The sequence below is a fragment of the Oryctolagus cuniculus genome, chromosome X, assembly GCF_051225735.1.
Source record: "Oryctolagus cuniculus isolate XC-2025 breed Fujian yellow rabbit chromosome X, ASM5122573v1, whole genome shotgun sequence".
NCBI lineage: Eukaryota > Metazoa > Chordata > Mammalia > Lagomorpha > Leporidae > Oryctolagus > Oryctolagus cuniculus.
Window position 1 is genome coordinate 1,665,937 of NC_142888.1, and position 26,778 is coordinate 1,692,714.

The 26,778-nt window shown below is 39.1% G+C and overlaps 1 protein-coding gene and 1 long non-coding RNA gene across 14 annotated transcripts in view; one reads left to right on the forward strand and one right to left on the reverse strand.

Moving 5' to 3' along the window:
* AP1S2 (adaptor related protein complex 1 subunit sigma 2) overlaps positions 1-17,665 on the reverse strand; it is a 30,464-nt gene extending 12,799 nt beyond the window's left edge. For 4 of the 12 annotated variants that reach the window (XM_008272384.5, XM_008272386.5, XM_008272383.5 and 1 more), the window contains exons 1-4: positions 17,545-17,665; positions 15,266-15,444; positions 7,200-7,308; positions 5,774-5,911 (exon numbers count right to left, since the gene is read on the reverse strand). In XM_008272384.5, coding sequence (XP_008270606.1) covers positions 5,774-5,911; positions 7,200-7,308; positions 15,266-15,444 — 426 coding nt within the window. In that variant the 5' untranslated portion in view covers positions 17,545-17,665. Of the gene's footprint in view, positions 1-1,738; positions 1,834-5,773; positions 5,912-7,199; positions 7,309-15,265; positions 15,445-16,762; positions 16,889-17,544 lie in introns of all 12 variants that reach the window. The other 8 variants (XM_089324833.1, XM_089324834.1, XM_089324832.1 and 5 more) reach the window with 5 other exon arrangements.
* The window catches only part of LOC138847720 (uncharacterized), a 233,576-nt gene continuing 223,707 nt past the window's right edge, over positions 16,910-26,778 (forward strand). For both annotated transcript variants that reach the window (XR_011385664.2, XR_016228371.1), the window contains exon 1: positions 16,910-17,394. This is a non-coding gene — a long non-coding RNA (uncharacterized LOC138847720). The remainder of the gene's footprint in view (positions 17,395-26,778) is intronic.

Sequence of the window (26,778 nt, forward strand, 5' to 3'; positions counted from 1 at the left end):
CCCAACTGCGACAACCAAAAAATGTGTCCAGACATTGCCCAATGTCCCCAGAGGGCACAGGTGCCCTACACCCACCCATTGAGAACCAGTGAGTTAATCCAGCTGGCTCTGGTTGGTAGTTAAGATATTCTAGTGTACTTGCCTAAATTTGCTAATTTTTCTATAACAGGAAATTTTTTATTGCCACCAATATCTTGATTATGCTCTTTGCAGGCCCCAACACTAGGGCTCAAAAAAGCCATTTAGTAAGTCAAAATCAGGAGTTTTAAAAAGTAAAACAGAATAGAATATGTAACATTGCAAAAACCAAAAATGAGAATATCATTCAAAACATTTTTTCTAGTTTCTGTTAATATACTACTGTGATATTAAAAAAGTTACTGTGGGTTCTAGTCAAAAACTTTTGAAGACCAGATTTATATACATTAACTGGATATTTTCAGTTATTGCAACTTTTCATCACTACAAATAGCCCAGAGTACCAAGAGCTGTCTTAAAATGAGTTAGAAATGAAACAAGGGGAAAAATTCTCAAAATTCTAAAAGAACAGACAACGAAAAAGAGCTAAAAAACACAATACAGAAAAATGATTACAACTGGAAAATCAGCAACCAAGGACACTGGCCAAATTGTTTCTTAAAAGGCAAGATTTGTTTAACCCTCTGTATTTTTTGTATTTGTCTTTCTGTATTTTCCATTTCAAGCATTAGTGCAACCAGACCTCATTTATCCAGAATATGTTTTCACTGACCCCAATTAGGTTTACCTATAAAAAATGAAAATATGCTAACATGAAAGACTACAGCCTTATTATCTTTTAATCTAATTTAAAAGAAAAAGGTTTAGGCTTAAAGATTTTAACAGAAACAATGGTAACGACAACAGAATTACAAGAGTTTTTCCTGGTAAAGCAAAATTTATAGCAAAACAATTTTTTATGTTAAATGACTATCATACATATTTGAGCATCTAATTCTTTTAAAACGACTTAACAGATTCTAAAATTTGACTAGCATGCCCTAGATTTTTAATTAGAAAGATTTAACTTTAAAAGAAACCCAAACTTCGTATTACATGGTATATTATTATTAAATACTTCAAGAAGCCCTTATTTACTTAAAATAATTTTAAGTTGCAAAAGCTTCAGTTTTAAAAGAGGTAACTTTTTCTCCTAAGATTCTTACCTGTCCGTTTTTATGCAGCCTCACAGATTTATTAATTATCACTTTCACAAAGATATAGCATAGTACTAGCATGAATCATGCAGCTCCCAGCACTAAAACAAATCAATTTTAGCAGCAGTAATTCTCCATAGAGCACCACTTTCTAGATGAGGCAGATAAACAATGGCAAATCCAGTAAGTTTATTCATAAAGTGGATCATCTTGAAGTAGAAGCAAATTCACAAGTGTAATGCTTGCTTTTGGTACCTCACTTATTTTTCATTTCACATATTACTTTAGTGAGAAACAATACCAACAGCAAACAAAGCTCAAAAGAAAAACTCACCACAAATTTCAAAATGATGCTGTTAGTATAAAAAAGAAAGGTTGACGCATCTCAAAGCACTGATCAACACCATCATGCATCTACTGCTGAGGGTTAAAGCCCAATGTCCAATATTTTACTATTTGATCTTTATGGATCAAGCAAGGGCTGGAAATCATTTCACGTGCAACAGTTTTTGCATAGCACCCCATTTTATCCATGCCACAGAAATGGTAAATTTAGTAGTTACCAATAAATAAGTTGGGGGTCAAAGGGACTAAAGCCTTAGACTGCTCTTTATCATAAGATATCCTCAGACAAACCTCCCCATTCTTCATTCTGGCTCTATAAAATTAAGGAGCAGAGAAAAGCTGGTAAGTGCCCGACTTTACAGAAAAAAATTGCACTCTATTATTTCTTTTGTCATTATACATGTATGTGTTTATAAAATAAATTAATTGCACCACTGTTCTCCACTCTACCCCCCTACCTCAAATCTAGCTCAAAATAGATGGGAGTGGGGGAGAGGATATTTCAAGTATTGTAAAGAATGTCAATATAATAATCTCAGCATACTGTACTTCAATAATTTAAGAAACAACTTTAGTACCAGTGGCATGTTAGGAAGACATGTTTTAAATTCCAACAGCCAAACATTAAAAATTGGATAATGGGCCAACTTTTGGGCATTACCCCCAAATTTAATTATGTATTTATCCAACCAAATGCCAGAAGGAATAAACACAGAATTTGGTCTACAAACGTCAAAACTGATCCCTTATTTATCATGTAATTAAGCAAACAAAAAGATATCTATTATTAGAATGCTGATTTTTAGCAATTATTACTCAATATACATTTATACTATATTCTTATTACTAGTAGTAATATGCTAGCAGAAAATCAACTTTTTCTACTGATTGTGTTCCTTGTTTGTCTACATAATGAAGGACTACCTAGATTATGTAGCATTTATGCAAAATGGGTAAAAGGGAAAATTTCAAGAAATTTTTCTGAAGAAGATAAATGTTCTTAATGATAAAAATGTGTTTCACTAATTAAAAAAGAATTAAAATCAAAATTATTTTGTGATTTGCATATATCTTTAAGCAAACAGATACAAGTTCATTGTAAGTCATCTTTGCTGTTTAGAAATAATTCAAGTAAAACACCTGACACTAAATAAGAAAATCATGATACATAAAAAATTAGCTAAAATTAATTAGAACTTCTACAAATTTAAAGCTACATTTACAATTTTGGAAGCAAAGTAATTTCTCATATCCCAAACTGTAAGACCAAAAAAACTATTATAGATCCAGACATTTGATAAATCTAACAAGAAATGACTTGAAGACATTATATCTACATACCCCATAAAAATTCCAACTACTGATAATTTGGACAATGCAAACCCTAAGTCTAAGAAATCTGTTCAATACAGAAAAACTTCTAGGAGAATTACGAGTTTGCTTACTATATGACTGAGAAAGACAGAAATTTGTATCTAAAACAACACTTATAATATACATACCAAGACAATATGTGAATAGAGCACAGTGCTTAAGGTTTCATAGAGCCCTAGAATCTAGCAGATCTGGGTTTGGAATCCTGGCTTTGCCAGTTGTTAACCAGCTGGCCTTAGACCAGTCAAAGGAATCTCACTGAGCCTCTGCTTCCTCAATGATTAAAAAGGCTATTTCTTACCTTTCCACAGACTGTTCTGTGGATTAGCACAGCATGCTTGAAGCAACTGCTGAGCTTTACATATAAGCACTCAATTAGCATTAGCTATCATCATAGCTATTTTCTGTTGTCATGACTTCCAGAACAAGAACTTCTTTTTAACAGTCTGTGGAGTGCTGTTTCTCATCTTACTCCACTTTCTATTTTGTGAACATAATATTCAAATACCTTTCCAGAGATGTAAACCTATATCATGTCTCAACATATAAGTGAATCTGTTTTAGGAAAGGAGAATTTGATGTCATTCCTGCATTTCTTCTGAAAGTCTGTTGATGAAGGGTGCAGAATAATCTGAAGCCAAGCCTTGAGCTTAGCTTCCTGAATGCCTTAACCTGCAGTGTATTCTAACTCACTCTAAATTCACCTCCTACAGTTTCAAGACCTGATTGGCTAGGAAAAAAGGTCTACCCACACAGCTACATAGAAAATGTCTTAGTGTACTATTCAAGTTTCATTTCTGTACAAAACAATGTAAAAGTAGTCAAAGACAAGAAATGGGACCAAAGTTCTCTTTTAAAGACAAGGAACTATAATAAATTGTCTGTTTTTCAAAAAGGATGAGAATGGATAAGGGAAATTTCAAAAGGGACCATCATCATCCTACACACACACAAATAAATATGGAACTGTAATGATGTTTTTTTTACCTTCTAATACATTAAATACTCAATATACTCTATAAGGGAACACAGCACCATTGTCATATTAAGTTTATTACAATTTACCAGTAGCATTTAAACAATAATCGAGGCGCAAGTAGATATTCATGCCCTAAATATTACTTTCCAGGGCAAACATTAAAATTCAAGGCTGAACTTGAATAACCTTAAAAATGTTTTAAGGAAAATATAGTAAATAATAAAAAACTTGGAGAAAATATCAGGTTCTGATAGAACATAGTTCCTTAATAATGAAATATAAAAGTGATCAAAGGAAGATCCAAATAAGACCTCCAATTCCTAATCCTGGTTTTGACCTATTTTTTTTTAAATTTGATTAGTGAAGAGCAAAATAAGGATGTGCTAACTTTAAGAACAATTTTACAACAGAATGTGAACTTGTAGTCAGCACACCTGATGTAAAAACAAAAATCCCCAAAATGACGTGGTTTGTGATTAATAAACCACCATGGCAAACTACACACAAGGAAAAGAGCTTGTGCTCACTTCACTATTGAATAGCAAATAGTACCAGAGCTGCCAATAAAATACCCCACTTTTGCAGGCACATTAACTATTCTATTTGGTAAATACAAGACCATTAAATGCACAATGTGTTTGCTCGCATTAGTAGCTGTACATTCCCAATATCATCTCAACTCTGAGCAACTCCCACAAAACTGCTGCTGTTGATGACTGAGGCAGGGAGATTCCCAAGTAGCTCCCTCCTCCTCACAGAGGCAGAAAATTAATGTTAGAACTGAGACAGAGAATCACTCTTCTCTCCTATTTTGTTCCCCCTAACATCTGACATTTCTGTTAAACAGAAATGCTAAAAAAATTGCACTTAAAAGTCTCCTTTAAAATTTAAAAGACAAGAATAAACTGATAAATATGTAATAAAAAAGAGGGAGTTAAACTGGAAATACAAAACCATGTCTTCAGTGTTTCTGGAAAATGAGCCATGTCAAAGGCATTCAAGATCTTTAATATACACACACTCTTAACTATCTAATGAAAACACTGTATTTTTTTCCTGTTTACTAACTCCTCATGCTATAAAATTTCTGTAAGATCAAAACCACAATTAGCTCTAAAACGTAATTCAGTTTAGTGCTTAAATTATGGTGACATTGTTTTTAGAGAAAGGCAGACTTAATCTATGAAATTTTAAACTTCACAAATAGATGATACATAAGCATCAAATATACAATTAGCCCAGGATGACTGTGGTAAATAGAAAGGGAAAGGGGTTATTATAGTTCTGGGGATACAGAGGTATGACAAGAATGGGGTAGTTTTGACAGAACATGGCTTGTTTTTTAAGAAGAGCAAAAGAAATAGAAATACTTTTGGTCAGTTTGGCTAACACAAAACTAGAAGGTTCTACAAAAAGTATAATTAGAAACAATTGCTTGGCTACATTTGTACCTAATGGACATGAGGTGAAAAAATGAACCAATTTGGAATAAGAACAACATAATCTCACAGTCAACTCTTAATTATACACACTAATGAAAAAGGGGATTGTCTTAAGTAATTCAAAACAATGGATGGAGAGTTCTTAACTTACTGTTAATTTTGGCCAATCCTTCCCCTTCTTAAAGTAGTCTGTCTTCCAAAATTAGACTCTAGTGTTTTGGGGTCCAAAATGGGCCATAAAGAAGAGGTCTGACCAATAGACCATCTCCAAAGTGAACTATCCATCCACAGATGACTGAATTGATGTGACTGACACATATTCCAAGCAATAAACCACACAAGGACACTACATGCCAAGCATGTTTCAGAGTGATTTCTGAAACTTAACAATGATGACTGAGACTTCCCTAGCAGAAGCAAAACATGCAAGCATTTAGTCAAGAGAAGGAGTAGCGTACCTCCTGCAGTAGATCGGCCTGCTCAATTGCTTTAAGGACATTTTTCTTGGATGTTTCTTGAACTTCTCCTCCCAAAAGAAACTCATCCAAAATAAAGTAAGCCTTCTCAAAATTAAAGATGATATCAAGTTCACACACCTGAAAAGCAAGCAAGCAAACAAAAAAACCCACAAAGACCCACTGTCAAAAATTAGGAAAGCTAGACTTTCTATTCTTTTAAAAAAAAACTTACTGTTTATTTGAAAGGCAGAGCTACAGAGAGGGAGATGTGACAGAGAGAAAGAGATCTTCCATCTGTTGGTTCACTCCCCATAATGGCAGCAACGGTTGGGGCTAGGCAGAGTCAAAGACAGGAGCTTCTTCCAGGTCTTCCACATGGGTACAATGGCCCAATCACTTGGGCCATCCTCTGCTGCTTTCCCTGCACACTGGCAGGGAGCTGGATCATAAGTGAAGCAGCCAGGATATGAACCAGTGCCCAAATGGGATGTCAGCTTCACAGGCAGCATCAGCTTAACCCATTACACTACGACACTGGCCCCAAAGCCAGATTCTTAATCAATATCATCAGGCAGTGAAGAAAATCTGACAACACTGCATCAATTTTAATTCTTTCTAAAAAATGGCAGTCATATTAATATCACTGATTTAAGATAAGCTGAATTTTCAGATCTCAAGTATTTGAAAGCACAATGCCTCTATGCTACATAAGACCTGGTCTGCAGGTTCCCAATGTGGTACCAACAACTTTCAACTCATAAAGACTGGTTTTAATTCCTAGATAATGTGATCTGAACTGCTAACCAAATCTAAAGTCTATACTGAGTACTTCCAGAATGTTAATGTTTGCAGTTGGACTCCTTTCTATTTTACTATTTTCAACTTTATAAACTTTTCATCATAATAAAATAAGTCTGTAGGACCAGTAATTTTAGAAGTTAACAACTAGGCCCACTGACAAGAAATAGAATCATTCCTGCCTTATTATACATTTAGAATGCCCAAGACAACCAAATAATAAACCTTGTAAAGAAAAGGTTAAGGGGCTGGCACTGTGGCATAGTGGGATAAACCATCTGCAGCACCAGCATCCCACATGGGCCCTAGTTCCGATTCAGCTCCACTTCCAATTCAGCTCCCTGCTAGTGTGCCTGGGAAAGCAGCAGAAGACAGCCCAAGTCCTTGGGCCAGTGCACTCACGTGGGGAACCCAGAAGAAGCTCCTGTTCCTGACTTCGGATCAGCCCGGCTCCAGCCATTGCAGCCATTTGGGGAGTGAACCAGCAGACGGAAGATCTCTCTTTCTCTCTGCCTCTTTGTAACTCTGCCTTTCACATACATAAATAAATCTTTTTTTTAAAAAAGAAAAGATTAAAAATTAAAAAAAGAACTATGGCATTAAATTTCCTGAAATAAAATATACTCACACTTCCAAAATACTTGTCAAGTAATTCCACATAACGATGAATTATTTCCAGGGTAATTAGTTCATTGTCCTGATCCTCAATGGCACAGCAAAAATACAGACTTGCATATCTGTAACAAAAAACAAATGTGGAAAAAAAGTTAACTTGTAATCAAGTTTTCTAAATATATTTTTGTAACCTATCATGAAATAATCCATGCTATAAGCATGCTTATTTCTTCTTTCACAACAGTATAGATTCTTTTTTCCTAGGCTGCAAATGTAATAAATGTGCAAGAAAAATTTTGAAAAGCATAGTCAAGCAAAAGAGCAAAAACAATCACTCAATCATACTACCTAGAAATGGTCTTTGATTTTGTTCTTCCTTTTAAGCACCTTCCTATGAACATCTGAAAACACAGTTGACCTGGACTTTTCTGAAGTTGATTAATTCAAAGTACAAGTAAATAGAGAAGAAAGTAAACCTTCTAACTGAAGGACTTATTGAAGACACTGTTAACATGAGGTCCATGTTTTGGAATACGCTATTTAAGTGTAATACACACAAAGGGGAAAACCTCAAGTCACAAAGGCTCAATTTGTTCTTTTTTAAAAAGATTTTTATTTATTTGAAAGACAGAATTAGAGAGAGGAGGAGGAGAAGAAAGAGGAGAAGGGGAGAAGGGGAGAGAGGGAGAGACAGAGGGGGGAAGGGGGGGAAGGGAGGGAGGGAGAGAGAGGGAGAGGGAGAGAGAGGGAGGGAGAGAGAGGGAGAGGGAGAGAGAGGGAGGGAGAGAGAGGGAGGGAGAGAGGGAGAGAGAGGGAGGGAGAGGGAGGGAGAGAGAGGGAGAGAGAGGGAGAGAGAGGGAGGGAGAGAGAGGGAGAGAGAGAGAGGGAGAGAGTGAGGGAGAGAGAGAGGGAGAGAGAGAGAGAGAATCTTCATTTGCTGGTTCACCCCCCAAATAGTTGCAATGGCTGGGACTGGGCCAGGCCAAAGCCAGGAACCTGGAGCTTCTTCACCGGCTGCTTTCCCACCTGCATTAGCAGGTGGCTGGATCAGAGGCGAAACAATAAGGTCTCCAACTGGTGCCCATACGGGATGCCAGTGCTGCAGGCAGAAGCTTAATCTCCTATGCCACAATGCCGGCCCCTCAACTTGTTTTCAAAGTGAACCTATCTATACATCAGTGCCCAGATTAAAAAACACAGCACGACTGACTCCTGAAGTCCTCTCCTACCCTGTCCTTGTTACAACCTCTCATTCCTAAGGGAACTATCATCTTGACTTCTAAAGCACAGAATTGTTTTTAAAAAGGTTTCTAGGGTTGTGGAATATGCCCCACCCCCAAGAAAACAACTCCAGGTTATCACAGAAGTTAGAGAAACAGAACAGAAAAGTTCCCATCATTTATGGGAAATTGCAATCAATCCTCAAATTTTTAAGTTCAATACTGTTAAACTGCAGTGTAGGTTATTTGTTAATAGGATCTTATTACTAAAAGAAGGAATAACGTAGGAGACTCATATTCTCCTACATATTAGGATTTTAGCACGAGACTGGGTTATGCTTGACCTAAGAAAGCCAAAGTTGTTAATGAACAAGCTTGAGGCATAGCAAGTCCTTTGAGGATTAAAAGAGCATTTTTAAATGAGTTAAGAACAATATACAGCTTCTGAAAAGAAAGAAAATAAAAACTCAAGGCATTCTAAACAAGTCTCAGTAGAGATTGTTAATTTTCACTGAGGAGCACTTAAATGATTTTAGAAAACACAATTGGCAGTAACTGCTCACAGCATTAATGTAAAATACACAGAAAAACACAACCTGTTTTAGGATTAAATAAGTTCCTGTTCCATGGTATTAAAATAACTATTAACACTATTAATTTTGATATTATAAAAAACAGGTCTTATTTGGACTTTTCAACAGCAAGTCCTATCATGCTTTATTATAGATAAAAAAAAAAAAAAACACAAAAAATCAGTAAGGCCCAAGAATACAGGGCCTACAAATGTATTAGTACTGGGATAAGAAACTCCCAATCTGAACTCCAAGTCTTTTTCTACTTTACTAAACCAAATATCATCACATATAGCCCAACTTTTTGCATATTCATTTTACCTTTCACATTCACTATTTAAAATGGAGAGTCTTCTGCAGACTTACAGAGTGGACATTTTAATGTGTTCATTAATCATCATAAAGAGAATAAATCATAGAAGACATACCAGGGCACTGCACTGCCTCCAACTTGAACAAAGTGCTTCCTCTAGTTCTCTTTACTATCCTGTTTTTATTTGTTTAAAAAGCAATGAGAAGGGCCCATGCTGTGGTGCAGCAGGTTAATAACCTGGCCTGAAGTGCCGGCATCCCAAATGGGCACTGATTTGAGTCCCGGCTGCTCCTCTTCTGATCCAGCTCTCTGCTATGGCCTGGGAAAGCAGTAGAAGATGGCCCAAGTCCTTGGGCCCCTGCACCCACGTGGGAGACCTGAGAGAAGCTCCTGGCTCCTGGCTTCAGATCAGCGCAGCTCCGGCCGTTGCGGCCAATTGGGGAGTGAACCAGCAGATGGAAGACCTCTCTCTCTCTGCCTCTCCTCTCTCTGTGTAACTCTGACTTTCAAATAAAAAAAGCAATGAGGTATTACAACTCTCCATCCACTCTAATTGATACTCATTAAATACAATTTTGAATTTGGGGGAAATTATCACAATACAATTCCTTGGATTATAAAAATTAGATTAAAATAACTGGTATAAAAATGTGCTCTGCTATGGCCTGGGAAAGCAGTGGAAGATGCCCCAAATGCTTGGGCCCCTGCCCTGCGTGGGAGACCCAGAAAAAGTTCCTGGCTCCTGGTTCTGGATCAGCCCAGCTCCAGCCGTTGTGGCCATTTGGGGAGTGAACCAGCAGATGGAAGACCTCTCTCTCTCTGCTTTTGCCTTTCTACAACTCTGCCTTTCAAAGAAATAAATCTTAAAAAATTATAGATTAAAAACCAAATATGACTAATACAAACAGAATACTAAATAATTACAGTTTGCTAATAGTTTTCAGTAAAATTACTTAATACCCTCATTTTCAAGACTTCCTCAGTGCTACTGTTGAACAATCTAATGTTTGCACCATTCTCGCTTCTTATGCATAGTACTGCTCCTTCATTTAAAAATAAACAGTAGGGGCCAGCACTGTGGCATAGTGGGTAAAGCTACTGCCTGCAGTGCCAGTGTCCCATATGGGTGCTGGTTCGAGTCCCGGCTGCTCCACTTCCGATTTGCTATGGCCTGGGAAAGCAGTATAAGATGGCCCAAGTCCTTGGGTCCTTGGGAGACCCAGAAGAAGCTCCTGGCTCCTGATCCGCGCAGCTCTGGCCGTTGCGGCCAATTGGAGAGAGAACATGCAGATGGAAGACCTCTCTCTCTCTCTCTCTGCCTCTGCTTCTCTCTCTGTGTAACTCTGACTTTCAAGTAAATAAATAAATCTTAAAAAAAAAAAACAAACAGTACTTGGGGCAGGCATTTGGTGCAGCAGTGAAACTGCCACTTGGGATGCTTGCATCCTGTATGGGAGGGCCTGGTTCCTTTCTGGCTACCTTGTTTGTGATCCAGCTTCCTGCTAACACATCCTTGGAGGCAGCATATACTGACTCAAGTGCTTGAGCCCCTGCTACCTTTGAGGGAGTCTTGATGGAGTTCCAGGCTCCTGGCTTTGGGTTGGCCCAGTTCTAGCTGTTGCAGGCATTAGGGGAGTGAACCAGTGGATGGAAGATCTCACTCCATCTGTCTCTCTCTGCCTTCCAAATGAAATGAAAAATAAATAAATAAAATAGTACTTAACCACTAGTCAAAGATCCTAACTTGTACAAACTATTTGGAAGCATTAATTTAAAAACCATCAGGAACCATGTGTCTAAGTAGCAACCAGTAATATTAAACAACTGAAAACAACCCCAATGCTATCTAAATGTTTACTTTGGCTCAGAATCGAAGAGTCACCAACTTAATGAATTCTTTCTTGCAGGTGAACAGAAAGCTATCAGGATGCTAGGAATGTATCTCTCAGCAGAAAGTTTAGGGAAGGAAGAAACAAACCTAGTAACAGGCACTATGGACTGAGTCTTCACTGTAAGTGAAGCACTGAATGTTAGCTATGGCTTTTGCATATTGTGCTATTTTACTTCTCACAACAACCCTAGCAGAGAAGTGCCATTCTTACCTGCATTTATAGGAGACCTAGGCTTGAGTGACCTGCCTAGGAATAGCAATTAGCTCCAAAGCCTAAGTTTTATATTAAAAACCATAGCCAGCAAATGTATTAAAATAATTCTATACCTAGCAAAAATCAAGCAATGCCCAGAGCAATATTTTAAGTTTTGAGGACAGGGGAATAAAAAAATATCATACTTATTTAGTAAAAGATTAAAGAGAACTTGGGGTATACAACTTATTTTTAGGACCAAATGGTTTTTAAATTCAATAATGAGCTCATTTTGTTCTCATAGTGCATATTTGTAAGTCTAAATCTGAAATAAAATTAATAGACTAGTAAGAAGAAAGGTATGTTTCGTTATTTTTAGTACAGTGGATTAAGACTTACTCTAATTACTGGTACTCAGTGAACATATGAAAGTGCCTATTCTTATATTCAAAACACATGACTTCTCTGCAGTCAGCTAAATATCAGCTGACTGTGGGTAAATGTTGCTAAACTGTTCTCAACACCCACTGGTATGTCATTAAAAATTCTTTTGTTAATAAAGAAAACCAACAAGGACTCAATGACAAATGCTAAGCTAGTAATGTGGAGATACATGTATTTTTAAATTAATTTTAAGACTTCAATCCAGTGCCTATTTCACAAAATAGGACTGAAAAAAACATACAAGGTTCTGTTGTCAATGAATCTTCAAGTATATTTTATTTCAGAGATGAGGAAACAAAGGGAAAGTGACTTGTTCAACACCACAAAATTAGCAATTCACATAAATGGAAAAAAACTTAAGTATTCAGATCTTCAGTCTGTCTTTTCAGCTATATTATCCTTATCGCCCTACATCACCCTCCCCAAAAGGGGGAATTTGTTTGCTAAATACTGAGGCTGAAGATGTGGATGAGACAATTTTAAAAAAGGAATAAAAAGCATTTGCTGATATGAACAATGAAAGTGCTCATTCAGAATTTCTCAAAAGCTAAGCACCAATTCTTTTGCTTAAAAGGTCTTCTCTTCCAGATAGTTATAGGAAAAACAAATCACCTGCTAATATCAACAAACAATAGGGGCACAGGGGTTGAGCACTGCTTGAGACGCCTGTACCTAATATTGGACTTCTTGGGTTGGAGTCCTCACTACACTTCTGCTTCCAACTTTTTGCTAATGCACAACCTCGGAGGCAGCAAATGATGGCTCAAGTGGTTGTGTCCCTGCTACCCACATGGGAAACCTGGCTTGCGTACCTGGCTCCTGGCTTGGGCCTAGGCCTGCCCTGGCTATTGTGAGCATTTGGGTAGGAGATTCTCTCTCTTAAATAAATAAAATGCTAAAACAAAACAAAAAAATGTCTAGTATGAAATGAGGAGGGACATAGAAAAACAGATTTTAAATTCCACCTTTTGTATATGAATTGTATTTCAGTTAAAGCTGTTATTTTTATTCCACCTTTACTGAAAGGAGCTTTGATGTATTTATCAGAATTGGCTTAGACTACTCCTTATAGCTTTCAAAAGAAACAGTGGTGGCCCAGCATTGGACAGGCTGAGTGATGTGTGTGCAGGAACACCAACCAGTGCTTTCCTTTCTTCCCATTAATAGCTCATTCATAGGACTGATTCCTTTGCTGGTATTTCCCTCCTCCACACGGGGGACTCCTTTCTCTATCTAGAAATAAGCTTAAGCTTCTCTTACCTTTTTTTTTAAACTTTCTCCCTACTCCTATGTCTGCAAATGGTTACCACCTCCTCTGCCCATCACAGCAAAGCTTCCCAAAATAGCCTACAGATACTGTTCAAATTTCTGTACTTCACACTTCACCCTATTACATCAAGAGTTCTGTCTCTTACTCGAGTGAAAGTGTTCTGGCAATGGCATTTCATGAATTGCTCATTGAAAATCTAATAAATTCTTTCTATCACTGAATTTTATGCAACATCTAGCACTAGCAATCTAATTCTTGAAACTCTCTTTCTGCTTCCCCTGACTTTATTGAGCTAAACCTTATTTTCTTTGGGTCTCACTCTGTTGTGGGTCCCTTCTTAACTCCCAACTAGAATGCTTAATTCACCAGCTAGAATGCTGGTGATCTATCACTTTCTTTTTCTCCAGACTGGCAAGCCTATGCCCACCAAATCCCATCAGAAAACCATTAAGTCACACAGGCACCCAAAGTCAAGCTGCCCCCAAAAACTGCATTTTTTAGCTCACCATTAACCTTCTTCCCTTTCCTTCACGTCCCACTTCTAGGAGTGACCAAGTCTTATGAAACTTACCTGGGTAATAGCTCTCCTGCCCAGTGTTCAGGACCTCTGTATGATGCAGTCTCCTATTGGACCGAGGTGTGCCAGTCTCATCCCACCTGTCCCCCATTCATTGCCCTATTTCTATCTTTAAGAAAAGGAAATCTTTTTTCACTCCTGTTTAAAACCACTGTTTCCATTCTTAAGATATGAGTTATAGCCCCATGTCCACCACTAACTAGCATATGACCTTGGACAAGTCACTTCTCTCAAATTCTCACTTTTTATAAAATTGAAGTTTGATTAACAATGGTTTTCAAACTCACAAACTCTCCTGTTCAAAGGGTCAAAGCCAACTGAGAAAGGGTACAGGATTCTCCTTCTTGATTGCACAAGAACAGCTTCACTTTCATTTTAAGTTTTTTTTAAAAGTATTTGACTAATTATTCTAAGACATACCTCAGCTCTCAAATGCTATGATGTTTCTATCTTTCTCAACAAGTAATAAACCAAACACTGGATACAAAATCACCCAGAGGTAGCTAAATTCATTCCATAATAAAAGAAGATTCTATAGTATTTAAGAAACTCTTTATGTGCTATTATTTCCTTTTCTTTCCCTCTACCCTATTACCATTTCCTGAGCAAAAAAAAACCCATCCTTTGGAATGCAATAAAGGAAAGCTGAGAAAAAAACCAGACCTCTCTGCAGATGCCTCTTTGCATCCCAAATGACTAGTTACCTACGTGCTCCCTATACAAGGGAATTTTTTACACGTAGAAATGCTGTTATCTTAAATTCAGTAAATTATTCAAAAGGGTACAGAAATGAGGAAGAAACAAAAGTAAATGTTCCTTCAAGAAATGTTCAGTAAAAGAAGTTGTTATATTTCATTTAGCCTGCTTAGAATAGTGTTGAGAAATTTATTTTAAGGTATCAGAGTTTCATATACTAATAAAGATACACAGCATTTTTAAAATTCTCAATGTAAAAAACCAATCTAATAGTCATTCTCCAATATAAAATTAAAAAAAACCTCCTTGGCAAAATGATATATTATATCTATTCATATCTCTACCGGAGCAACAAGTGTATTTTGAATTAATACACACTACTAACAAAACAGATCCTGTGTATATGCAAAGTTTTTAAACATTTGTATGGTTGAAAGTCTATGTTCCCAAGATATTTAGAAGATTCTAATAGTCAGATAAAAGGCATGTCAAATATCAGTTATTATTTTATAGATTTGCAGGGAGAAGGGATTAGACTGTTATCTATGCTTCTCTAAATTCAGAGAATTTCTCACATAATTTAAAATTCTGACCCTATTTCCTCCTGCAATGAAATGAACTGGGTTTTTCTAAAAAGATGATTATAAATAGTCATTTATGTCTTTAATTATATAATTAGTTCTAAAATGATTTCCCTTTTATCATTTTAGCCTGGATAATCAATCAAAACAGCAGTTATTTTAAAAATACAAAGCTTTACTGCTTTACTCTAAATATTTTTCTCCTAAATCTTTATTAATCATTATTTCTAAATGTGATCAACAAAAGTCTGACATCTCCATGTTACAAATGACCTAACAATTGACTCTTTTATTACACCTTTCTGATAAATAAAAACCATACCTTTTGTAAACAATCTTCAGATCTCGCCACTCAAGAAAGCTGCACATTTTAGGTTTCCGTGCTAAAACGGTCTGAACAAGTTCTCTTGTGATCTTTTTCTTCTCTTTGTCTGACAGTGGGACATACCATTTCTGCAGTCGAAGCTTCCCCTGACGACTAAAAAGCAGCATAAACTGCATCTGTTAAGACAAGTAAAGTAAAGATCACATGCGGTACTTTGACTCAATACGGTTAATACATGTTTTTCAGAGGAACCTGTGAGAGCAGGGCATTAAACTGACAATTAGCAGCTATCATTATTTTTATGTCACTTGAAATAGCAGGAAATTCTTTTAGAAAGATCTTTCTGCTAGATACAACCCTTCCCTTCCCATCTCACTCTGTTCCACATAAGTTTGGAGAGGAATGGGTGGGAAAAAAAAGAAAAAACAGGTATATTGCAGTGAAATTTTTGAACAAAAAGCTGTCCCTTGTAATTTAGAAACTATTTTCTACCTGTGCTCATACAGTCCACACTCCCTATATGCATCAAAAGAGAACTGTAGATATCAATTGGTTTAGGTACATTTGAAAGAAACAGGCAATCTACTATTTTTCAGCCCAAGGCTTTTCTAGTCCCAGGGTGAATTACTTGTAGACTTTGAATGCTCTCTTCCATTTATGCTAGCATATTTAAAAAAAAACAGAATGAGCTAAAATATTCACCAAAAAAGAGGATCTCACAAATACATGTTTTTCTTAATAAGATCCTGATCTTAAAGTATCTGTTTTCATCTCATTTTTAAAAACATAAATATGCACATAATTAAGAGTCAGGTTAATGTAATATTATGAAAATCAAATCTTTAAAATGTCAAAATAATAATTAGATATATTCAGGGGCATTATATGAAATATTACATTTAAAACAATAAAAAACAGCATCTACAGATGGATTGGATACTGAATTCTAGTGTTTTTAACACCTAACCTAATTTGTGTGTATTTATTTGGAACCTGCAAATCTGTTGATTAGTCTGAATGTTCTGTTAAAGGCAAGCTTATGGTAAGTCAACTGGTCATCAACTGCAAACAGTATTATTTCTACAAGATAATGTAAAGATAGAATTCAGATACGTATTCTGTTTTCTTTTAAGCATGGCAAAGAAGATTCAAGCCTGATTCTTAAAACTCACACCATCTTGAACATGGGGAGAGAGAATTTATACAATCAATATAGAATAAAATGAGCCCTAAATTTCTATATGAAATTATTTGATATGAAATTAAAATAATGCAAAAAGACATCAACCAGATACTTGGCAATTTACGACATGACAATTTTAACTTTATTAAACTTAAGGCTTATTACCGCTCGTAACATGCTTCAGTGGCACAAAATACACGGACATTACTCAGGGATATCAAAGTGCCTCCATGTAAGTTGCAAAATCAGCGGCATTCGAAAAGGGGGCAGCAAGCGAAGCATCAACTGGACATTTAAAGCAAACCCGTTACCAGAACTTGGAAGAGAATGAACCTCGTATTCCTTGATCTCGGTGGCCAGGAGGGGCGGGGGTTTGCTTGCCAAAAAGAGTCTGGGTTCAAGGCTGTCGGGAGCAGGGTCCTGTATCTGCCCTACCACTTTACAAGAAGAAAACACAACGTATTCTCTCAAAATAAATTATGTACTAACATGGGACGAAATCCGGTTGCAAGGCACAAGTATCCTGTCTTATTAAACACGAATGCTTTGATTGTGTCGCAAATCACAGGGTACCACAATTCTGGGAAACGGGCATTTAAAAACAATGGGCTCAGCCTCGGAGCGAGCTCGGGACCAGCTTTCCTTGGGTCCCGCCGTCTCCGATGCCTCCCCCTCTTCCGGGGCTACACTCCATCACTGACCAAGCCTGAGCGAGGTGACAGGCAAGGAGCGGAGCAGACAATGGCATCCGCCGCCGCGCAGGGGGGCGCCAAGAGTTCTCGGCCGCCGCCGTCCCCGGCCGCCAGCCCCTCCCTAAAACGCCCCGCAAAACTTGAGACGATTCCCGAACCACAGGTGCCGCGGCGCCCCGGCGGAGCCCCGGACTAGACCCCGCATTCCCAGGCGCCGCGCAGTGGTTTGCGGGGGGCCGACGTGGAAAGAAGTGAGTTGTGGGGCGCGGCGCCCAGGTGGCGGGCCGGCGGGCTCGGGGTGGGGTCGTCGGAGCGCGCGCGGGGCGGCGGGGGGCGCGCCCAGCCATCCCTCCCCCTCCCCATCCCCATCCCCAGCGTCCCCACTCGCCCTCGGGACTTACGGCAGCCGCGGGCCGCGGGTGCGGCTGGGCTCGGCCGGCAGCGGCGGCGGCTGAGGGGAAACCCCTGTCGCCGCGGCGAGTAGGAGACGCCGTGTTGCTGTGGGGAGGGGACCCAGTTGTCGGAAAGCAGGCTTAGGCGGCGAGGGGAGGGCGAGCCAACAGACTCCGCCCCAGGGGCCGGACGAGGGAGGAGCTGGGGCTGCGGCTAGCGGAGAGGCGGGCTGGACGACGCGCGGGAAGCGGCCCAACGGCAGCCAACGGCACCCGGAGGCGGCGCAGGCGACCGCGTAGTCCGACGAAACCGATTGGCCGCGTCGTCACCGAGAGGAGTGGTGCGAACCGGAAGTTGGGCCACGTGACCCGGAAGCGGCCTCGGCAGCAGCCAGCGCGCCTGCGTACTCAGGCTCGTGCCTTCGGGACGCGAGCGGGTGGCTGCCTTGGCTCTTTTGGTGACGGGAGGACGTGGTTCCGCGGCGACCTTAGGCGACCCTGTGGTTCGAGGCAGAGAAGGTTCTGAACGCGAAGAGCCAAGTTCGAGCTCCGATGACTCTCCGTGTCCCAAGAGGGTGGGATAGGGAGGTGTGACGGCCGGTGATGATGGTGGGAGGAGAAAGGGAGTGCTGCAACTCTGGGGAAAGCAAGGCAGCTCTTTCGCGGAGCCCTTGCATGCGTTCACAGGGCCTTTTGCTAGGTAGACGGCCTCTCCTTCCCATCGCAGTGCTACAGCCCTAGCCCAGACACTTTTTACCACAAGCTTCGCACCCTGGGCTTGCCTCGCCCATCTTCAGGGCTGCGGACTGCATGAGTTATGTCCTCAGCTGAAAAGCCCAGACACCACTTCGTCTTCGAGATCCCGCTTGCTTCACACGGGATCGCTCCCACCAGCCGCCTGGGTTTAGCCTGGCCAACGACTTGCTCTGCCTGACATGCCCTTCCTCTCAAATGTCACAAGTATGAAGCGTCACCCTAAAACCCTGTAAGAACGAATACGTTTTTCACCAACATGTCCATTAGTCTGTATTTAGCACGTCTTGGATTTATTCATTTTGCATTCCAACTTAGTTCACTGCTTGGTGTGTAACACAAGTTGGCTGGTAAAGACTGAAATGAATGATAGATTTGTTAAGGGCCGTGATGCTGAGCACACTGCTGGGCACGTAATCAGTGTTCATACTTGGTGTTTGAATGATGGAATGAATGAATCATCTAGTCCAACTCATCTTTTATAGATAAGGAAAGGGGAGCCCCACGGGATTAGGTGACCTTGCTTGAACAGCCACGGGTTTCCCATGTCGAATGCTATTCATTACTCCAGTCAACTGGGTTCCTACAAAGGAAGCTAGAAAATTGCTTTTGTTGGGCCATGCCCTTTTTGCAGAGGTTTGTAAAACGTAGTTGTCAGATTTTTTTTAATGGCCCAAAGTAAAAATCGCAAATTTTTTCCATGAAAGTAAATTCAGTCAACTTGAAGGAACCCTTTATTAGAGATCATGTTATCTGTGCAAGGGAAGAGAGGGTTATTACAATAAACATGAAACTAAGATACTAAATAGCGGTTTGGAGGCATTTGAAAATGCCCTTGTTTGGCAAAATAAAAAATGTAATGCTTCTCCATTTCTGCATTACTGTGCCACTTGGAAAGTTCCCTGGTGACATGTATGATTAATGTATACTGGAATATTACAAAGGGGTCGACAAAAACCACAGAGCTAGCTTTCTATAGTTCTTTAGGCCCCCTGCCCAAATTTCTCCCTGCCTAAACATGCCCCAGATGTGCTTGCTAATGTCCCATTTCTCCCTTACTACTTGAAACAGATGCCACTAACCAGTTCAAAGATAGCTGCAATACTATGAAATAAAAACTTGCCCTCTGATTCCGAATGCTGCCTTTTTTTTTTTTCTGTACAAAGTGTGTATTCAACGTTCTTGACATAGCTGCCTCCAAATTTAAACTCATCGGTTATGCACCTAATGTTGGTGTATGGCTCTGAAAATGAGGACTAGGGACTTGCTGATGACATACTGGCAATCTCCTCTCCGTGTTCCTAGTCAAAAAAAAAAAAAAAAAAAAAAAAGAAGTGGGAGTGGGGGCAGGGAGGGGAGGGAATTATGGGAAAAATAATTAGCAGCTGAAAGCAGCTATTACATAATCTTGGCTGCCTATTAATTTAGCAGAAGGAATGGCTTATTAAATTCTAATAGCAACAGCACAACTGCAAACAACCTAGCAATTAACAGTGCAGGGCCCATTATTTTGTTAATATGTTCTCTTCCTTTGGCAAGTGTATGAGAACAAAATTTACAGAAGCAGATGGTCTTTTTCAGTAGATTATAGATGGTTTATTCCCCAGTCTTAGTATTAAGTGCTAATTGTGCATTCACTGTGAAAGACAAAAGAAACACGGTTGCCATCTTTGTTAGTAATTAACTGCTTGACTTTGATTTCCACAATTTCCAAATTGTAGGCTTTATTATATACATGTTCTTTCTCACCTAGTATCTTTTTCATCTGTCATGTCAATAGGGTATCTGCTTTTACTCCTTTGTTTTTGTTTTCTGGATGGTCCTAATTTCTTGTTAATAATGATACAAAAATTATAAAAATAGTAATAAAAGAATTTTTATAAAAATTAAAAATTTTATTCTTGTTTCTTAGATGTTAAAAAAAATCCCTGCCTGTCAGTTATGCTAAACACAAGAGGTGAGGGTGAAATAGGCATTCTGCCTTCTAACAATAGAATTTTGAGACTTTGTGTAATCATTCGAAAGTGTTCCAAAATCACCTTAGTTTCCTGCTGAATGTGTGATGGCCACATGCTTTTTATCCCTTCTCTCTCTGAAATCACCATTCAATGAAAAAGAAGAAAAGAAAGGAAAGTTTAAAGCATGCCCACATGGATAATAAGGGAGGGGAACTTATTGTGAGGTTGTCAGTAAAGATGTCAAGGTACACTATCAGCTCATCATTGAAACACTAATGATTTAGGTAACAATTGTAATATAGAATAAGAAGAAGCAGAAGTGAAGAGGAGGTTGAATTAGTCCTAAATCTTTATGCCCTAACAGGAAGAAAATAGATGACTTCTATAATCAAGAAATAGAATAATTGGTGTAACCAAGAGTATGGAATTTAGGCAAAAGGGGGCACTGGGATACCAGCAGAGACAGCTTACTGGCGTAAGCTTGCTTTTCAGAGGATGTTCTGGAAAGGGCGGGGAGGGGAGGGGCAGGCCACCACAGACAAAAAATGGGTTAAGCTGTGCGAAACTGGGCTGAGTCAGACTTGTGAACATTTGATGTATAAAGATGTATATTGCAAGCAGGAAGGGCCCTCCAATTCCTCATTCTCTATACCCTGGCCACTCCCCTAACCCTTGATAAAAGAGTCCTAGCAAACCGCTCTCAGGGTGGCAATTTCTTTAGGGAGCTCTACCTTCCCACTGTCTGTTGTCAGAAGTAGTAAAGCTTTCCTCTGGGCAGCTCTGGCTGGAGGTAGATTATTTGGTGACAACGCCAAGGGAAGGGACCCCTTTTGTTACCGTTAGCAAATCCTTTAGGTACCGAAAAGTCGATTGCAGAAGCAATTGGTGAGTTTCTTTCCAGGGACAGAATCTTGAGTGGGATGCAGTAAAGACTATTAGTATATTTTATTTAGATTTTTACTTACATAATATTTTAAAACATTGTAATGAAGTAGATAAAAACCATTCAGTTAGTTGCTGAATATGACAGACCCGTTCAGTGTTCCTTTAGCCAGTCTATAGGTTTTTTAGAAATTATTAAATAAAAATGCCTAATAATGGAATTCAACACTGAGTCAGTGTAGAAGATCACACTATGTCTAAAAAAGATGCTTAGCGTTCATGAATTTGCATCTCCAAAGATAAAGTTGTTCCAAGGAGAAAACTGACCCAAAATAATGATGATCTGTGAACCAAATCATTTCAAAATAGATGAAGCTGTCACTGCCAAAGTCCTCAACAGTGAGCTAAGAGAAATGTGGAACATATGCTTTTCCTTGAAGCCTGTTTCCATAGCTTTGAATAAAATGCAGGAAAATTACTATTCTATTAATATTAGGCTAGAGGAGTGATTCTCAGCCTGGGTGATTTGCTCCCCAAGGAAACAGTCTTGGCAGTGTCTAGAGACGTTTTGATTGTCACAACTGGGAGTAGGAGATATGCCTGGCATCTAGTGGGCAGAGGCCAGGGATGCTGCTCCACTTCTTACAGTGTACATGACAGCTCCCATAGCAAAGAATTATCCAGCATTGAATGTCAATAGTGTCAAGGTTGAAAACCCTGGGTTACATACTGAAAAGGTTAATATGTAGTAACAGGTCTTTTGTAGACATTTCAAGAAATAGAACAAGCATTAACTTCATATAAGAATCTCTCTATCTCTCTCTCTCTCTCTCTCTCTCTCTCCCTCTCCCAGCAGTAGGTCCATAAAGCCATCAGTATTCATTAATAGTAGCTAGAATAAACTATCCAAATGATATTTTTAAGTGACCCCAGAATATTAATGCAAACTGCTTAAGGACCCAAATCCATGAGATGACTATTCCATCCTCCATTCATGTATCGTAAAGGTTTATTATGTTTTGTCCATGATGGGCACTCTGGAAGATAATGAGGATACTTAGATGAATAAAAGACTGACTCAGACCTGAAGCTCTGATATCATTTCTCCTGACCCAGAATTCCAAGTATTTTGGAGATAAATCCTAGATGGTCAAAGGATCAGTCACCAATCAAATACATGAATACATTTTCTTTTAGTAAACCCCCAGAGAAGCTTCTGTAGATTTCTGTGACTGACACCTTTGAAAATTATCTGCCCTCATGACCTCCCAAGGGATCTAAGCAATTATTTTCATTCTGTGAATTTTCTACAACACTCTTAATTCACAGCCATGTATGAGAAGGAGATTCTATAATTTTTAAACAATGATTTCAAATAATGTTTTGAGCTGGTCCTTGAAATGAAATGCTTCAGCAATAATCTAACTCAACTCTAAATTGCTAGGTCAGTGTTTCCAGAATATTCCCTCATAAGACTTGTGAAAATACAAATTGTTAGGCCCCACTCCCAGAGTTTCTGATTCAGCAGATCTGAAGTCAAGCCTGAGAACTGTGTCTCTAACAAGGTCTCAGGCAATGTGATGGTGCTGGTCTGGAAAAAAAAAAAGCCTATGGTATACACTTTGAAAGTTTTTAATGCCAGCAATTGTGATATAATTTTCTCAAATGATCTAAAGAAAACTTGAGATCTGAAATTTTTTTGCCACTGACTTCATGAAGCCTGAGAACATTAGGAGAAGTAATATTCCCAGTTTTCAGAATCTGAAGCTAAAGTGATGTGCACAACCTAAAGTGACGTGATGGTCATTGTGTGTCCTGTACAAACCTACAAACCAATACGCTATAATTTTCTAAGGCAGAAATTGGAGTATTTAGAGAATCCTAATGATTGTACCATAAAAATAAGATGCTTACTTGGTCAATATCATTACTTAAAAATATTTTCCAATTACTCATGGAAAATAGGAATCACCTCTGAAATATTTTGTCAGTAACTATAGACATGGGATAGAAAGGAGGAAGTTGAGAGAGAACAGCTAGACAGAATCAATATTCTTCAGTAAGGCAGAGACCAGAGACTACTATGTAGTAATCAAAATCTGCTCTGTGTCTTTCTTAGCATATGGCTTGACTCTGTTCCTCAATGTCCCCTGAAGTTAGGTGTGCCCGTGGAGCTGAGATTGTGCCACTGAAGTGTGGGCAGGAATGATATCAGGCCTAGCCAGTAAAGTATTCCTACAGGAAAGCCCCTTCTCTCTCACCCTTCCCAAGCCTGCTTTTGCCTCCTGAATATTCATACCCAGGGTATCCTGAGAAGTCATGTACTGCAGGTAACTGAGTCTCTACCAGTCCAGGGGTTCCTGTATAACTGCATGGAACAGATAAACAACAGCACTACTGCCATGATGACTCACCACCAATTACACTTTAAGTGAATGAGAAATAACTTCGTATTAAGCCACTGATTTTTCTGGGTCATCTGTTACAGATGCTAGCATTACTGGCCATTCTTGCAAGCTGATGCATGCTTGGTTACAAAGAGCCACAGTACAGATGGGGCGAGCAGGTGAATTTTCAAGTGGACAGTTCTTTTTCTTTATTCTAATCCTGCTTTCTGTGCTCCTTCATATGTCTCCTTTCCATTGAAATTTGAAGATAATTGTCACATAGCCTGAGCCCAGAGTTTAAAACTACTCATCTATCAAAGACGGAAAAAAGATTGATGCTACTTTACATTTCTCAGACAAAGCCTAGCATTCATAGCAGGTGCACATGCATCCGAGTGCACACACACACACCATAAGGCTGAAAGGGCTAAGGATGTGGAAAGGGAAAAATGCACATTTGTGTAAACTGTCCCTACTTGGCAAAAGTAAACATTATCATCAATTTCTTAGAATACATGGGCATTTTAATTAGGTGACTTGAATTTTTTTTAGAAATACTGCACACATTTTAAATGCAACAAAGATGTAAGATGGTACAATTGTAAAGGTCATTTCACTGAAAAAGTTTATTTTTCAAATGAGGAAATTAAGCCCTAGAGAAGTTAAACAAATTGTTCAAGTTCATACTACCAGTTAATGGCAGGGGAAGAACTAAGACTCCTATGTTCTGTCTGCAGGCAATGTTCTTTCCACCTCGATAGACTATCTATTGTCACAAAACTACTAGCGCATTATCTTTAGGGGAAAAAACAAACAAAAAACAAATAAGTAAATAAATTGAGAAACCACGCTTACTCACCCTCAAACTCTTCAATTCTGCTTTCTTTTCCTCTCTGCCTGGTATTAAGTATGAGTGGTCTTCAAAAAGTTCATGGAAAATGTGTATTATGAAAAAACTCTGCATGGATTTCAAAATTTTTGCACCAAACTATTCTTATCCTTAAATTCCATTTTTCAGACTTTTTGATGCACTCTCATATTTGTGGCTCTACTAGCTAACTGAAACCCTTGCAACCTCCAAAGTTGGGAGAATATCTTATTAATTCTATATTTGATAACATAATAAAATATGTAGAGTAAGCAATCAAAAAGTTAATTAAATTGAATAGAAATGTCAAAAGAAGATTTAATAATGCCCTGTGTTATTACTTCTTAAATGTTATCAGTTCTTCTGGAGTATTCCTCTCCTTTCCCTTCTCTACTAATATTGCACTATTCATGCAATATTATCAGACCTACACACTGGACTTTCTATGTCAGCCCCTTCCTTCCACTTGATCCCATTACAGTTCTTTCTTCTCATGGTCACATGATATTTTTCTCTTTTTTTTTAAAAAGACTTATTTTTATTTATTTGAAATGAAGAGTTTTTAACACACACACACACACACACACACAGAGATCTTTCATCCATCCACTGGTTCACTCCCCAAATGGTCACAATGGCTGGGGTTGTGCCAGGCTGAAGCCAGGAGCCAGAGCTTCTTCCAGATCTCCCATGTAGGTGCATGGGCCCAAATACTCAGGCCATCTTCCGCTGCTTTCCCAGGCACATTAGCAAAGAGCTGGATCATAAGTGGAGCAGCAGGGTCTTGAACTGGTGCCCACAAGAGATGCCGGCATCCAAGGCAGTACCTTAACCTGCTATGCCGCAATGCTGGCCCCATACATGATGTTTTTCTAAAACATTAATCCAATAGACATTAGACTTTAAGCTTCAAATTCTTCATTTTATTTCATTCAATTTGTTTTTAAAAGATTTATTTATTCAAAAGATAGTTACAGAGAGAGGTAGAGATAGGTAGAAAGAGAGAGGTCTTCCATCTGTTGGTTCACTCCCCAAATGACTGCAGTGGCCAGAGCTGAGCTGATCTGAAGCCAGGAGCCAGGAGCTTCTTTCAGGTCTCCCACATAGGTGCGAGGGCCCAAGGACTTGGGCCATCCTCTGCTGCTTTCCCAGGTACATTAGCAGGGAGATGGATCAGAAGTGGAGTAGCTGGGACTCGAACCAGCACCCATATGGGATGCCAGCGTTGTAGGCCAGGGCCTTATCCCACTGTGCCACATTGCTAGCCCCTATGTCATTTAATTTGTACAGCTAAGTCAGGGAATGAACTCACTGAGTACTGAGTATAAAGTAGAGGGTTTACTTAGTCATGAAACCTTCCATCTGGCTCAAAAGATGTAAGGGGATGAGGGCAGAATTGGCAGCACCAATACCGTGGAGTAAATGTTCCAGAAGGGGAGGTCCAGGGTGCTGTGAGAGCATACAGGAGAGCACCTAACCGAGCTTTGGTAATTATGATGGATATGGGGTCAGAAAAGATTCTTGGAGGACACATCCTATAGGACAAGATTTTAAAAAGGTGGCGGCGGCGGGGGGGTGGGGGTTTTGTCAAGAGTGTTGTACACAGGGAGCCTAGCATGTGCAATGGATACATGGCCATCTTAGGGCGTTAGGGACCCAAACAGAAGCTCACTGTAGCCAGAGGATACCTGGGTAAACATGCCTCTGCAGAGGATGGGAGCACTAGATCAGGCAAGAGGTTTCAAACAAGATTAAAACCTTTGGAGTTTAATAAGGATACTGGGGGAAAGGGTGCATTGAAAGATTTTAAGCAAAAACAGTGCTGTTATTGAATTTAAATTTTGGTGCTTCAAAAAGATCTCTCTGGATAAAATGGGATTAATTATAGGATATATTGTAGTCAGAATTTAGTTGCAGATAAAATCAATTGCTCTAACTGGTACAAATGATTGAAATTGTTGGAGGGGCAAAATCTAGACTGAATTTCCAGGAAAACCTTCCAGAATAATACTGCATAACTTGGTTGTTAGAGAGTTACTGCCTCTTTTGTGATCAGTGAGCTTGAATATAAAGATGCTATTTCCATAAACCTGCTGGCTTCAGGACTATCCCTTCTCTGTTGTGATCTGGAAATCAGAAAGCTTCTGCCAGGAAATGGATACCTTGAGTCTTTTTATTTTCATGTATGTGGCTTGGGACTGGACACTGGACTCCCATACAACGTGTACGGAAGCCAACTGCCTCTATAACCATGCTTACCGGTAGAAATAGTAGGAGCAAGGCCCCTTATTACCAACATATCATTTTCACCTTCCAAATCTCGCATGGGTTCACCTGGTTGTTGGAATCTACATCACAACCAGAAGCCTAGCTGAGGAATATAATTTTTAGTTAT